The 14,457-nt window shown below is 51.7% G+C and overlaps 2 protein-coding genes across 2 annotated transcripts; both read right to left on the bottom strand.

Annotated features, from left to right (window-relative positions):
- Positions 1-70: 70 nt before the first annotated feature.
- MTHFD2 (methylenetetrahydrofolate dehydrogenase (NADP+ dependent) 2, methenyltetrahydrofolate cyclohydrolase) lies at positions 71-8,610 on the bottom strand. Its single transcript, XM_072978914.2, has 8 exons — positions 8,416-8,610; positions 5,635-5,819; positions 4,637-4,759; positions 4,134-4,286; positions 3,942-4,049; positions 2,725-2,817; positions 2,283-2,408; positions 71-901 (listed from the first exon to the last, which is right to left on the bottom strand). The coding sequence occupies exons 1-8, from the start codon at positions 8,556-8,558 to the stop codon at positions 762-764; spliced, it is 1,071 nt and encodes a 356-aa protein (XP_072835015.2). The 5' UTR covers positions 8,559-8,610; the 3' UTR covers positions 71-761.
- A 619-nt stretch (positions 8,611-9,229) lies between these two features.
- BOLA3 (bolA family member 3) lies at positions 9,230-13,551 on the bottom strand. Its single transcript, XM_072978915.2, has 4 exons — positions 13,396-13,551; positions 12,264-12,390; positions 10,989-11,077; positions 9,230-10,231 (listed from the first exon to the last, which is right to left on the bottom strand). Exons 1-4 carry the CDS (start codon positions 13,414-13,416, stop codon positions 10,160-10,162), a joined length of 309 nt encoding a protein of 102 aa, XP_072835016.1. The 5' UTR covers positions 13,417-13,551; the 3' UTR covers positions 9,230-10,159.
- Between the last annotated feature and the right edge of the window lie 906 nt (positions 13,552-14,457).

Below are 14,457 nucleotides of genomic sequence, written 5' to 3'. Positions count from 1 at the left end.
TGATCTCTGAGATGCAACCCTTTTCTTAGTTGCCTGCAGAGCCTATGAAAAGAACTCAGACACGTACCAGTTATACATAAATTCTGTAATTTTTTAAATTCAGGCACAACCTGCAAGACTCACTCTGTACAGCCTCTGTAAAATAGGAAGCGTGCCTGCAAAGGAATGAACAGCCTCCTCCAGATTTGTCAGGCGATGTCTAAATATTGCTTCACTTGTAAGCGCACAGAATCCTTTAAAAATGTGCAGGATTTGATTATGCAAACAAGATGCAGGTACTACTTTGTTAGGAGCTACTCAAATGTCATATAAATAAGGCTTTGTAGAAAATAAGAAGAGTAACAGCTAAGCTCCAGCAGAGCTGGGGTGTAAGTCATCCTAGCAGAGGAACAGAGTGTCTTCTCAGCCCTGTGGCGGCCGATCAGTGGATGCTGCACCAAATATTGGCTCAGACGTTTTGCGAATGCAGGGGAGCATTTGTGGCCCTCTGTGACACTCTCCTGATGGGTTTAAGAGATAACAAAGTGTCCTAGCTCATTCCCCACCCCCGCGCGCGCGCTGGAAAGGCAGGTGCTGACACAAAAGGAATCATATGTCACACACTGCATTGGGACAAATAAATATTCTGGAACATCTTTCCCATTTGCTTCCGTCCCATAAATAAAAGCTGCCTTGCCGCCAGCCTGCCTTTTGCGATGGCGGGGTGGAGGGGTGGAGGAGGCGCATCTGGAATGTTGCCGTCAGCCACGCGGAGCTGCGTCTCAAGCGCCAAAGGCCCGCAGCTCCTGGGGCCTCAGCATCTTCTTGGCAGCGATGATGGTGTTCTTCATGAGCATGGCTACAGTCATAGGGCCAACCCCACCGGGGACTGGCGTGATGTAGCTGGCTTTCTGCTTTACTCCTAAAGGGAGAAAAAGGGGGAAGAGCCTTACGGAGAGAAGAAGAACGGACAGGTCAACGAACAGCTTTGTGGAGGCTGCTGCTGGCAGCTCATTCTCCCCAAGCCAAGCCAAGGATCAAGGCGGGCAGAGGGGCAGGGGGCCCGTCTTATTCTCAGCAGTGCGATGGGGGGAGCGGGAGGCACATCCTCCAAAACACTGGTATACTGAATCCTAAGCCCAGGGCTTAGTTAGATTCATAGAATTTACAGAGTAACAGAGTTGGAAGGGGCCACTAAGGCCATCAGGGCAAAGGCAGGAATCCAAATCAAAGCAGCTCTGGCAGGGGGTTGCCTAATGGTTTCTTACAGTTTCATGCATGCAGGTAAAGTCTTCCAGGATTTGTTTAGCCCCCCACCCACCCACATGCTCTGTTCTTCAAAAGATGCTCTATTTGTTGCGGGAAATTCTGTGGTAAGAGAACTAAGTGATGGAAAGGGCATGACGAGTAGGGCTAAAGGACCACAGAGGAAGAGAAGGACGGTGGGTGGGTGGATTGCAGCTCTTTTCTCCTCACTGCAGGAAACCAAGCCTTTGATTTCCTCCCAGCGTAGGATGCCAGCCTGCATGTGTGCTTCCCAATGAAGGTCTCCTAAATGCCAAAAATAAGCCCCAAAGTCCACCGGTGCCTGTATTCTTATTTTTCACTCTGAACTCTTTGCTCGGAGAAGATCACCACAGTCCTGAGCCCTGGTTCAGAAGGGCTGATCGTGCTTCCTTGAAGCACCAGCAGCCAAAGGGAAGAGTCAGAAAGCAAATCCCTGGCCAAGTTTCAGCTCTCCCTGTCAAGCGTGGTATCCCAACGGCTCTCTCGCCTAGCCTGCTGGGTCGGCGTGTGCTTACAGTAACAGTAACGCCAAGCTGCACGCAGCTGACGTTCCTGCAACAGCTTTCAGAAACTTGTACTCCTGCCAGGAATAGCTGAACAGAGTTCTCAGGCCAGCCTCCACTTGGAGCGGATGAATGCCAAAGCCACACCCTGGCAGCTGTCTCTTCCGACGCCAGAGGAAAGCGGCAGGGAAGAAACACAGCCTGCCTTTCGTAAGATAGGAGGTGGCAGGAGAGATGCTGGATCAAGCTAATTCGCAGAAGGTGCAGAAGATGCAGTTTCTAAAGGAAAAAGGTGAAACCAGCGTAGCTGCAGTGGGGCTTCCCTCTCTGCTCGATTTGCCAGGGACACCCCAGGTGCTGGAGTTACTCTGCTAAACAACATCCTGATTTTCTCTCCCCCCCCCCCCCTTTAGCATAACCTTCGTATTTTCACCGCTCTGTTTAAAAATACCTGATTTTTTTAAAGAACAAAGGCAGTCAAGGTGGTGTGGGAATTCTCTGGGTCTTCCCTACCTTCAAAATCCACGTCTCCAACAAGTTTGGGCTTGGCTGTAACAGGGTCCTGGACTCTGTTGATGCCAACATCAATCACGGCAGCTCCCTCTTTGATCATATCAGCAGTAATGAGATTAGGGATACCTGCAGTTTAAACAGACAGACATCAGTACAGCTCGCACTCCCCGTGCAGACAGATATTCCAACCCAGAAAACCGAATCTCAGCAGCCAGTTCCTCCGCTCCGGAGCTCCGCAGACGGTGCTTCCTGCCCACCTCTGGTCAGCTGCAGGGAGAAGCCAGGGGGATTCCCGAGGCAGACTCTGGTCGCAAGAGCTCAGGAGGAGCCCCTTGCCAGGATTATTCTCAGCACCTCCACGGGAAGAACTCCTAGGACGTTGTCCAAGAGATTCTGACTCTAGCCTCCTTTTCTCCCAATGAACTATTCAAGAGGCGCTTACCAGCCGCTGCAACCACAATGTCGGCCAGGATCGTGTGCTTCTTTAGCTGCTCCTTTGGAGTGTAGCGGTGAGAGATGGTGACCGTGGCATCCCCTGGAAAGGTCAGGGTGCGGTGAGAACAGGGATCTTGGAGCACAACCGATCTGCTGGAACACCTGAGGGTGATCGGTGGCAGGCGCACAACACACCACCAACCAGAACACGTTTCTCCTCCTGGATTAGCCTTCAGGGAGGAAGACTGGGGCACCTTGAGAGTGGATGTTGTGAGCTCTGCTCCATTCCCGCCTCCGCACGCCTTAATCCTATGCCCACAATCACTGGCTTCTCTTTCTTTCTCCTTCTCCCCATCTCTGCCTGCATAATGGGTCTGTCCAGCACTCAGTTCTCCTTTCCTCCCATCCGTGCAAAAGGGGCGGCCAGGGCCCACCCACCCCCGCTGCACAAACAGAAGCCCCCTCTTCAGTGAGTGGATGCTCTCCAGGTCATGCAGGGGCGGGCCAGAGACAGAGGAGAGCGCATGGGGCAGGTACTTTTAGCGGCTTTTATTCTTTTAGAAGCTCGTAAGCCACTTGAGCACAATATCTTAATGAGATGAGGTATAAATGCAATTCATTAAGTAATTGTAACAATAATCTGCAGAGCAGTTACACTCTGCATTTCGCAACGCGATAGTGGTGGGCGTCCTCCTCGCCAGATCCCGACTGGGGACCTTGGGTTTCTCGTGAGTAACTAAACAGGCTCCCCATCCCTCAGAAAGAGGACCATCCCTTGCCTGAAGCAGAGGCCATGAAAAAGGTCACTGATACCAAATAAGGGAGCAGGGAGTAAACGGTCAGTACGGGGCTTGGTAAGAAGAGGAGAGGCCCCTCGGGCGCTGGAGCTAAATCAGGATTCAGCCAACCCTCTAGCAATTTAACCCCCTGCCCCAAGTGCCAGAGATTCTTCACCTCCGCAGCAGTCCGGGCTTGGCTAGTTCCTCTCTCTGTTCTCATTCAAGAAAAACGCCAAGCTCTTTCTCAAGGAAACCCACTTCGCCTGGAGACCACATATAGCAAGGGTAACTGCCTTCACGGTCTGGAGGACGAGCATGGCACCATTTACAGGGAGAAACACAGAAGCCCATGGGACGACCCCGCCTGCAGGCCTTCCCAGGCACCCATCCATGGGGCCAAGTTACCCCCTGCCAGGCGAGATGAGCACTGCGAGATGAGCCTTACCTCCGGGACGTTCGTGGCGGCCATCTGTATGAAGGAGCATGGCGATGGGCATCCCCACGTTTTTCGAGCGGCCAGCCACGACAACGTTCTTGCCCAGAGTTGGGATTCCTGCAACAGAAGAGGCTCAGGGATGAGGCTCTGCATTCACCCAAACTGTGCTGGAAATCTGCACCCAGAGGGCCCTTCCCCTACCTGTCCTCTTGATGATCTCCCACACGCCCCAGGGAGTTGCTGGGAGCATGGAGTACTGGTCCAGGCACATCCGGCCCACATTCACCACGTGGAAGCCGTCCACGTCCTTTTCTGGGTTCACCGCATTGCAGATCTTCCGCTCGTCTATATGTCCTGGGGCAAAGAAGGGACAAAGTGAACATGGAGGGATCCGCAGGAAGCGGAAGGGATGCGTCGGGGAAAGGCTTGCACATGTTGGTGCCCAGCGAGGCCACTGTTAGTAGCACCCCACTGAACAAGCACAGAGGTTTAATACCAGGTTTATAAGCCATACCGACAGGTTACAGACTGGGATACGGGTTAATCTATTAGTGAATTACTGCCTACCCCACCCGTGGCTAGAACTAGACAACAAAGCTAACAGGGTACCAAGCCAGGCTTCTATCCCTCCTTCCAGCTCAACTGAGAGATAATTCAAAGGCCCCAATGGTCTGGATAAGCCTCACCTAAATCTCTCCACCTACCAGGCAAAGGGAGCTGCACCAGCAAGCCATCGACGTTGGCGTCGTGATTGAGTTTGGCAATCAAATCGAGCAACTCCTCTTCTGTGATGGAGGCCGGCTTCAGGACGGTTTCGCTGCTGATTCCTGGCACAAGCGAAAGCAACACGGGAGCGTTAAAAAGAGTTAAAGCAGGAGGGGGGGAAAAAACCACACAGAAGCACAAGAAGCTCCTGAGTCAGCACCCTGACAGCGTGGCCATTTGTGTCTAGAAGGGAAAGGCGAACCAACCCGGTCCAGCCGCATACATAACTACAAGGATGAGGTGTGTAATTGCAAGGGAGAGAGAGAGCCAGGAAAAGAACAGCCGCACACAGAAACCGGAAAGACCGCTAACCTCTTCTGGAGTGCCAAAGCATTTCTGGAACAATTAAACATTTGGTGGGCAGAGGGCACCAGAAAACAGGGCCTCGGAAGATCAGCCAGCATTAGGGAGAAGATGAGAGAGAAACAGATACAAGTGTGTGTGGGGGGGGGGGGGTGAGGGCTTTTCTCCATTTTAACCTTGAAGGACTTCAGGGGGGAAGGTACTCTCAAGCGTGGTGCTTCCCCAAACCCGCCAGGGAAGTCAGAATATATTTATGCAGGAGGCTGGCTTCAGCTAGATGGCTATTAAGGCTACCTAACAGCCTTGCAGATTTTATTTCCAGTCGGCATGTCTCCATCCTCAGGTATTTAGAAAGCCTGCAAGCCATGCAAGGAACTTGCCGGCATAAATGGGCCCATGCATTCTAGAGTTGCCTGAGGACCCACCCATCTTGCACATGTTTTCTTTAGGATACCAAATGCCGGCTCCCTGTTTGCAACTCTAGTTCTAGGAACGGCTCGTGGAGGTGACCGAAAGCGGGAAATGGCAATCTGACCGCAGCGGCGAGGCCTGGGAGCACCCACTGAGCGTCCAGCGCCCACGATGCTCCTGCCCTCCCCCTCCCCACCCCAGCCATCCCAGCCCAGGGACATACCCACATCAGCAGCCGCTCGAGTTTTGTTCAGCACATAGGAGTGACTTGCAGGGTCTTCCCCGACCAAGACCACGCTGAGGTGGGGTCTTTTGTTACCGGCCGCAACCCACTGCTCCACTTCGTGGCGGGCTTCTTGTCTAATCTGGCGCGCCAGCTTTCTCCCGGAAATGACGACCGCTTCGTTCCTGCAAAGAAAGAGCCGTTGAAGCTTCTGGTCCCCACCGCCAAGTCAAAACGATGCGGCACTTGTTAGCTCCAGCGCATCCGAATCAGGCTCCTTAAGCATCTTGCAGAGGCCTGGGCCAGCTTGCCCAGCCAAGCTAAGGCAGCCGGGACCCCTCCTGGCAAAAACAGCCCAGAGCCGTTTTCCTCCCTCCCGTCATGAGAGGCTGGCACAACAGGGCGAGAGTCCCAACCCAGTAATAACATTCAGCCGCCCGGGCCAATGGCTGCCACGAAGGATTACATAACTGCCTGACACAGCCAAGGCGAGGCGTTCAGAAGCATGACAGACTCTCCTCGCTCTCAGGAGACAGAGGAGGCCGGATTCTGCACACAGCCACTGCCACAACCACACCCCTGAAATGATCCCACAGAGCTCAAACCCATGCCAGGTATTACGTTAGTTCAGACGATAGCATGCAGACTTCCGGGGTCCTGGAGAGCCATTGGTGGGGGGGGGATTTCCCCCCCCCTTCTACATACGGACTTTGTTTAAAACATTTTTCCAAAAATAGGATTTTGTCTTTGTGCAGAATCTGAAGCATTTTGGAGGAAGAGCCATTTTAGTGAGGCAGCAAGAGAGGAGGGTGCCAATTCCTGACGGTTAGCGCTTGGGGGTGCCCCAGAGAACCTCTGCCCATCGGGTCCTGCTGTACAACATTGGCGTGTTTTTCCATCTGAGCATCACACGAGGATCCCCTACACGACAGCGCTGGCATCTGCGTCTTTTGGGACTGGCCCCTGAGGAAGAGCTTTCTGGAAGTTTTCTCTTCCTCAACAGGCTTTCAAGCGGCTCTTAATGGGGCTGTGGCTTAATGATTTGTTTAATTTTTCAAAGTACCCTAACCTATTACATGTTTGCTCTCTCTCCTTTTAAACCCGTCGTGAGCCACCCGGCTGCAGCCCAGCCTTGGGAAAAAGTTAAGCGGTAAATACAACACAACACGCAGTAAGACTTGGGTGCTCATCGATAGTTTACGCCCTCTCAAGCGCTCGCTCGCTTCCTCTTGGGCTGAGAAAAGGGCTGCTGCTTCCAGGTCAGAAAGGTTCTTTCGAGCACAACCAAAGGGGTCGTCGAATCATCCCGTCTGCATTTCACAAAGCAAATTCTGCAAAACACCGGACGGGAAACGGCAACTTGGTTTCCAAAAGGTGGAAGGCTGCCTCGGCCCACCAGCAGCTTTCCTCCAGTGATAAGAAACGGGGAGCGCCGATAAGGCAGGACACGGTGGTGGTGCTGCTGATGATGATGGAGAGGGGGCCCCATTCGCCTCCTGCCTCGGGAAGCTACTTTTAACACTGTGCAGCTTTGTTCTCCATCAAAGCCGCCCCCCCCCCCAAATCCTGGACAAATTCTAATTGTTTGTGACCTTGACCGGACGCTTCCCTGATCGCAACAGAGCTCTGGAGGAGGGACGGAGGGGGGGGGGCGTGAGAAAAGCGAACCGCAAGGAAAGGCAGAGCAAAAACGGTTACGGCATCCATCCGAGTGACTCACTCCGGTTCCCCGAGGCTTCGGTTCTTATCGCACAAACCCAACCGACCTGCGGAAAGTTCCCTCCTTGGGGGGGGGGGGCAGCAGCACCTGCCTTGCCTCCCGAGGCAGCCACGCACACACACAATAAAAAGGCATCGGCGGGGGGGGGGGGCTCGGAGGTGCCCCAAGGCTCTGCCCAGACCCGTCGGGGCGCTTCGGGGTCCCTGGAAATTTCCACGCCCCTCGGTGGGGCTTTCGGGAAAAGGCTGCCTGTCCGTCCGCACCGCGGGTGCACAGCTGAGCTCGTCCGGGTTGGGGCTCTTGTTGGAACAAGGGAGAAGAGTGTGTGTGTGTTTCACTCCCACCCTCGCCCCGCGATGCCTTCTTTTACCACCTTGGCTGGCCAGCAGCCTGTCCGGGGGGGGGGAGTGCAGCCACGGGCATCTTTCAGGGCGGCCCCCTCCCAGCTGGCCAGGGGCAAGACCCGGGCGAGATCCTGTTGGGGCTCGATGGCCTTCCCCCCCCGGCCCGCTCCTCTTGCCCTCCCAGATTCAGAAGGCCACTCAGAAGCCCCCGCTGGCACCCGCACTCGGACGCTTTCCAGAGTTAAGGGCGCCGCTCTTCTAACGGCGGGCCATCTAGAACGTCTCTTCCTTTCCACCCCCCCTCCACACACACGTCCCGCACCACGCAAGCGGCGGCGGCGATTTCATCAGCCTGCAGCGCCCCGAACGGCCGCCAGGGGCGCCCATCCACGCCGGTCCCACGCCGTCGGCCGGCAGTCCCGGGCGCAGATCCCCGCGGGCGGCCTCCCCACCACCCGGGGCGCCAGCCGCCGGACCCCCGTCCCGACCCGTCCCTTCCCTTCCGCATGCCTCCGCGGACAGCCTGCGCCGGGCAAGCAGGCGGGCGGGCCGGCAGACAGGGGCCTCTCGACGGTCGCTCATGCGGAACCCAGTTCCGACGCTGGGGCAGGTAGGCTGCGCCGGGCGCTGGAGGCTCGACGGTGGGCGGATGTGTGCGGGGGTTTCCTGCCGGACAGCCAGTCGGCCGGCCGGCTTGCTTCCCTGCCTTCGCCCTACCTGGGAGCGCTGAGGTGGAGCGGCCGGGCAGGGGCCGGGAGGTGGCGGTGGCAGGAGCAGCAGCGGCGGCCGGAGCTGCCGACCCTCGAGGCGGCCTGGCCCAGCAGCCGGAGCAGCGGCAGCGCGGAGCCCGGGGTTGCCATGGTGACGTCGGGAGCTGGCCCGGCCCAGAAGGGGAACTCGGCGCTTCCCGGCCGGTGCGGCCCCTTATATGGGCTCCGCCGGGCTCTTCCGCCCCGCCCTCCATTGAAGCCGGGCGCCGCCCCATAGGCTGACGGAAAAGGGAGGAGCCAGGGCCGCGAATGACGTCAGCACGGGGGCTCCTCCGTTCTGCCGCGGGAGGCGGTTGGAAGTGTCCGTCCTGCGCTCCGATTGGGGAAGCCGAACGGAAGGCGCGCACTCATTGGTCGGCGCGGAAGGCACTGGCCAAGGAGGGGTGTATCGGGAGGAGGGAATCCCAGGAGCCGAGAAGATACAAGCAGCGAAACAGGAAGGGATTCTCAAGCCCATGCTCCATACAAGGCAGAGTAGGGTTACGGGCAGGTGGGTGAGCCTGCACTCAGCCGAACTCTTTCATGACTGCAACCCCAAAGAAAGTGATTGAAATTATTGCCCTAAAGCAAATTTTAGAAGGGTTTTTAATGACCAACACTACCATGTTTTCTGATGAATCAGGATATTCAATTGAATACTTCAAATGAAAGCCTATACTTCCATCAGAAAACATTGTTTTATTTGGAAAGGTGCTCCTAATTTTCTGATACAGAACAATAGACTTTTATGAGAGTTGTAAATCATAGGTAAAACCAGGCAGTTTAGCAAACATGACTTTTACGAAAGCATACTTTGCATTTTAATACAACAGTGACTCCAAGTTATGTTTTTTGTTTAATAAAAATGTACAATACTGACCAACCTCCCAGAAGAACTACAGTAATAAAGTTAGACTGGAAATAAACTTTTAGGTGGCACTTTTATTTCTCATCTTCAGAGTCCCAACACTTTTGATCAGATGACAGTGACAAACTACGCTTCACCCAAAGGCACATCTTACTTGATGTTTCAGAAAACAAAGAATAATTTTTTAAAAAACAGATGACATAATGTCTTTTGAATAACATACGGGAAAGGTCACAAAAGCTCATCAAATAACAGCTGAGACAGAAAGCTAGACTATGGAACAGCCAGCTTACAGAAAAAGGCACTCTTGAGTACAAGGCAGCTGTATTTTCTTTCCGTCTGGTATTCCTTTTTGAGATCTAGAGTTATAAAATTCCAGTGACAAATGCAACCTCAACATGCATTAGATTTATCCTTGACCTTCCCCTGTTCTGTGACCTACTTCTGCATTAAAATTAAAGCACAAAGGCCATGTCACCTCAGGAGGACTCTCCCTAATTGATAAAAAGTTTCCTGTTTTCTTCTTGGCGCTGGTGCCACAGGTATCTAAAGAGATTCCCACAATCACTTGGTATCATGAGTTCCTGCAAGGGGAAAAGTAGCCAAACCAAAAGGGTGATGGCTACCAGCTCTGAAATCTGACATAAAGGCAGCTGCAACTGCTGCCAGGCCTATGTTTCCTTCTGTACTGCACAACAGCACAATGGTTTATTGGTAAGTGTGAGAGCAGCAGCAGCAGCAACGGTGGTGGTGATGGTCAGTACAAACCTCTTGCATCATCAGTTGCAGACCCTCAAAGTGTTTTCAGTTGAAACTGATGGATCCGATGGGACATCAGCCACTCCTAGCTTCCATCCTTGGGAACAGAAGTGAATATCCGTAGTCCATGCATCGACTTAATTTCTTCACTTAAGGCCTAGAAAAGAAAAGCACTATAAGCACCTAGGCAAAATAAAAAGAATCTGCTGAATTACAAAAAAAGCACACACACAACAAAAAGCTTAAAATAGCTGCTTTGCACTGCTTTTTCACAACATACTCCTTACAAGGTGGCTCTCAACAGCACGGTGTTTGGCCCAAGGCAATGAGACATCGCAAAACCATCCTTGACATTCTTGATCTCATCTGGTGGGCTGGAAGCTAAGCAGGGACTGGCAAGGATCTTCACGTACAGCTTGGAAAAGAATCCTGCCCCAAACCCCACAGAGCCATTGCTATCAGTCACGGCTGATAGGACTTAGCTAGGCAGACCAACAGTCTCAATCAGAAGAAGGCAGTGGCTTCCTCTGTTCTTTCTGCTTGTGTGTTGATAAACCCAACTATTGGAAAGATAAAAGAACACCAGATAAAGCTACTTTTGTCCAATGATAGGATGCTGGTTGGGGGTGGAAAAACTGCTACTCAAGTCAGTCTCTTTTATATATTAGGGACTTAGTCGGAGCACAGAAAATCTTGCTCTCGTTTTTCACAACTCTTCTCAGTTGAGGTCAGAAAGTTTTGACCATTTTGTTCACTCAAGAAAATGAAACAAAAATATGCAACTGAGCTGAGATTGGACTGCTCTGCAAACCCGAACACACGGCACCCCAAATAAAGCAACCATAGCATTAACATGCAAGTACATCAGATCTGGGAAAGGGATTCCCCACCCCAGAAAGTGGCACCTTGCTTACCTGATTGACCATTTGGTGTTGCTGTACTGTTCTCTTTTCTTTAAACTCTTCAGATTCTATATGAATTTCATACATTGCTCCACAGCCACCTTGACAAAATATATTTGATTTTACCACTGAGTTATACATTCGGATGTCAAACCGAGTTTCAGTTTCAGCAAAGCATGATACCTTTACTGATAAGATGATAAAACGGATGGTGCTACAATTAAGTGGATCCCAAACTGGTTGGATAATCATACTCAACAAGTGCTAATTAATGAATCCATATCTGCTGGAGAGAGGCCTCAAACAGATTGCTGCAAGGCTCCCTCTTAGATCCAGTGCTGCTTCATAAATTAGGTGGATGTGTGTGTTTAAGTGACCTGTTTAAGTGACCAAATCTGCATATGACGCAGCACTAAGAAATAAAACCAAAACTATACAAGATACTGTACTGTCAATATGCAAAAGAATATGGAAAAGCTGGAACATTGGTCCCAAACCAATTAGATGACATTCAACAAAGATAAATATAAGTCCTGCATTTAAATTATATATATATATATATATATATATATATATATATATATATATATATATATATATATATATATATATATATATATATATATATATATATATATATATATATATATATATATATATATATATGTAAAAACCCCTGATGACACGCATATGAGGTAAAGCTCATTTTGAAGCAAAACATGAAAAAAGTACCTGCATGTCTTTGTAAATCACAAACTGACCATGATATGGCAGTTAGGTAAGCTAACACAACCTTCAACTGCATAATGTTTAGGTCACATAAAGTTATAGTTTATTAGAGTTTATTTACAGTTTTACATTATAAGTACTTCATTAAGAGTACAGCATCCAGTTCTGGATACCTTGTTTTAAGGATACTGACAAGTAAGCACGTCCACCAAAGAATAACCGGGCTACTGAAGAATCTGTACACTTTGTCCTATAAGGAATAAATGAAAGAACCACGTACATTTAGCCTTGAGGAGAGAATATCAAGGAGAGGCATGCAAACATCTGAGAAGCTGTTGTGGAAAAAATAGAGCTGACTCATTCTGTTTCACCAGAGAGCATGGCCAGAACTGATAAGATAGCACAACAGAGAAAGAGAAGAAACTTTTGAAATATCAACTGAGCAGACAAAAGAATTGTACCCACAGGCTTTATCTGTTTATGACCTGTCTCAGACCAAAGAGGTTGGAGAACTTCTCAGAGGGCAAGTATTCTGACCAAACTTGAAGTGCTGATTACCTGATACATCGACAACTTTAATAGCAGAAGCCTGCGGGAACTTCTCTTTGAGGACTTGTGTCACTCTGACTTCCCCATCTGTCTGCGAAGCAAATCTTCGCACCACATGGTGCAGGAGAAGAAGGGTCTAATGGGAGGTGGAAACATCACAGAGGTAAATATAATGAAACAGGCCAGGGGTCCTAAAAGAAGGCATTCTCTTCATGCCACATCACACTGATGAGCCTTCCCAGCTTCATAGCGCTAATGCACAGTGTGAACATGGCTCTTTGGGGTTTCAGGCAGACAGTTTTCCTCACACCCTGAAGATACAAGGAACTGAACGTGGGATCTCTTGCATGGGGGGGGGGGGATAAAAACCACTCTATCCTTGAGCTAACTATGAACGTGAATCATAAGGACAAAAATACACTGAACCACTCTCCCCTATTCCTCACGATTTATTCTGCAGTCCATGCTGGGACCCAAGCAGGAACACATCATGATGTGCCAATGCGGTTGAAGAGTGGACCGTCCTGGATTCGGAAGATCTGGGTTCAAATCTCCCCATGGGCAATGAGACTCATGGACTGACCTTGGCCCAGTGACTCTCGCTTATTAGCCTGACCTACCCTCATAGGTGGGGCGGGGTGGGGTGGCTGCATACAGCTGCGTGGAACACAACACATAGAAACATCCCCGAGGCGGCCCAAACATAAAAGCAGCGAAGGAAGGTGTGACGACAGGCCTCTCTCCCCCCCCCAATAAAAAAAAACCAAGTTCCTTCCTCAAGGCTCAGCCGAGCCAGGGTGGGGGATGAGGGGGTGGGGGATACTCACTGGGCCAGGTCCCGGCCCTCCCCCTAAAAGAGGGCCCTGCCCGGTTCTCCGCCAGTGCTGGGGGGGGGGCCGAGAAGAGAAAGGGGCCCCTGTGACCCCCTCCCCCCAAACAAGGCCCGGTCCCTTCTGGGCAAAGAGGACCCCCCGCGGGCAGACCCCATCCCACCGGGAAACCCTCTCTCTCCCGCGACTGAGCGCAAGGGAAGCCCCGTGGCTTCGGGCGGGGGGGGCTGGCCAACCGAACCCCCCCCCCACCGGGCCCCGCCGCCCTTCTCCCTTCCCTCTCTTCCCACCCCCCCGCCGCCACCACCGACCTTGCTTCGACCGGGCAACATCCTAGCGACCGCGGCGGCCGTTGCGTCCAAGGAGAACGCGACCCGCGTCGCCCGGTTATGACGTCAGAGGCCCGCGCCGCGAAGGCCCTCGCGTCCTCTGGCGGCCGGCCTTCTCAGACGCATAGAGATAGGAAAAGTGTAGAATCCCCTCGTACGGCGCCTGGCTGGGACGGGGCTTCCGGGTTCGCTTGGGACGCTTGCAACCCGGGCTGCAAAAGCGAAGCGGGATTTTGCGGCCGAGGCGCCGCTTTTCCGAGTGGAAGAAGCGCTGGAGGTTGTTGGTGCTGCCGGTTTTTAAATCGCCTTTTCTCAGACCTTGCAAAGGTTAGTTTTTAGGCCATGCAACTTCCCAGAATGAGTGCACGCCTGCCTGCATAGCCCCTGCTGCGAAGCCTTCGTCTTTCTCTGCCGTCCCGTGAGGTCTACTCAGAAGTAAGAGCCACCGAGTTCAGTGGCCAGGAAAGCCTAGGGTTACTTGCAACCAAGGGAACTTGTTTCAAATCGTTTCGCGTTTTTTAAAACCATTTACTGAATTTTTGTGATCCCTAAGTGAGAACACGAGTGAAAGAAACCCGAGAGAGAACGTGGACCCGATCCCCGAAAGCTCACGCAGAAACGCAACCGCCGTTTTTTAAGGTGCCCCAAAATTTGTTTTTCTTTTTTCTGATCTTCCTAAATTTGAGTGACTCTTTTACAACCTATTTTAAAAATCAAAAATGTATGCACCTTCAATCAGATTTCCTACGTGTGTGTGTGTGTGTGTGTTTATGGATTACTTTCCCCTTATTTCTGTCCTTTAAAAAATCATCCTACACAGAATCACAACATTTCCTTTCCTTCCCAGTGTATTAGTAGTCCATATGTTAAAAGCCCTGCTTCAAGACAGCAAGAGGATTGACCGCCTGCTTCAGATTGATAGGAACCGTTGCTATTATAGCGCTTGAGTATACCAAGTTTTTTTTAAAAATGTCTGGATTCTGTGTCTGTAGCCGGGAGACCACCAGCAAGAAGGACGGGAATGAAAAGCGCACCCTCTCCGCC

This window comes from Pogona vitticeps, chromosome 8 (assembly GCF_051106095.1).
Source record: "Pogona vitticeps strain Pit_001003342236 chromosome 8, PviZW2.1, whole genome shotgun sequence".
Lineage (NCBI taxonomy): Eukaryota > Metazoa > Chordata > Lepidosauria > Squamata > Agamidae > Pogona > Pogona vitticeps.
This window is presented reverse-complemented; position numbering and strand designations above follow the sequence as displayed.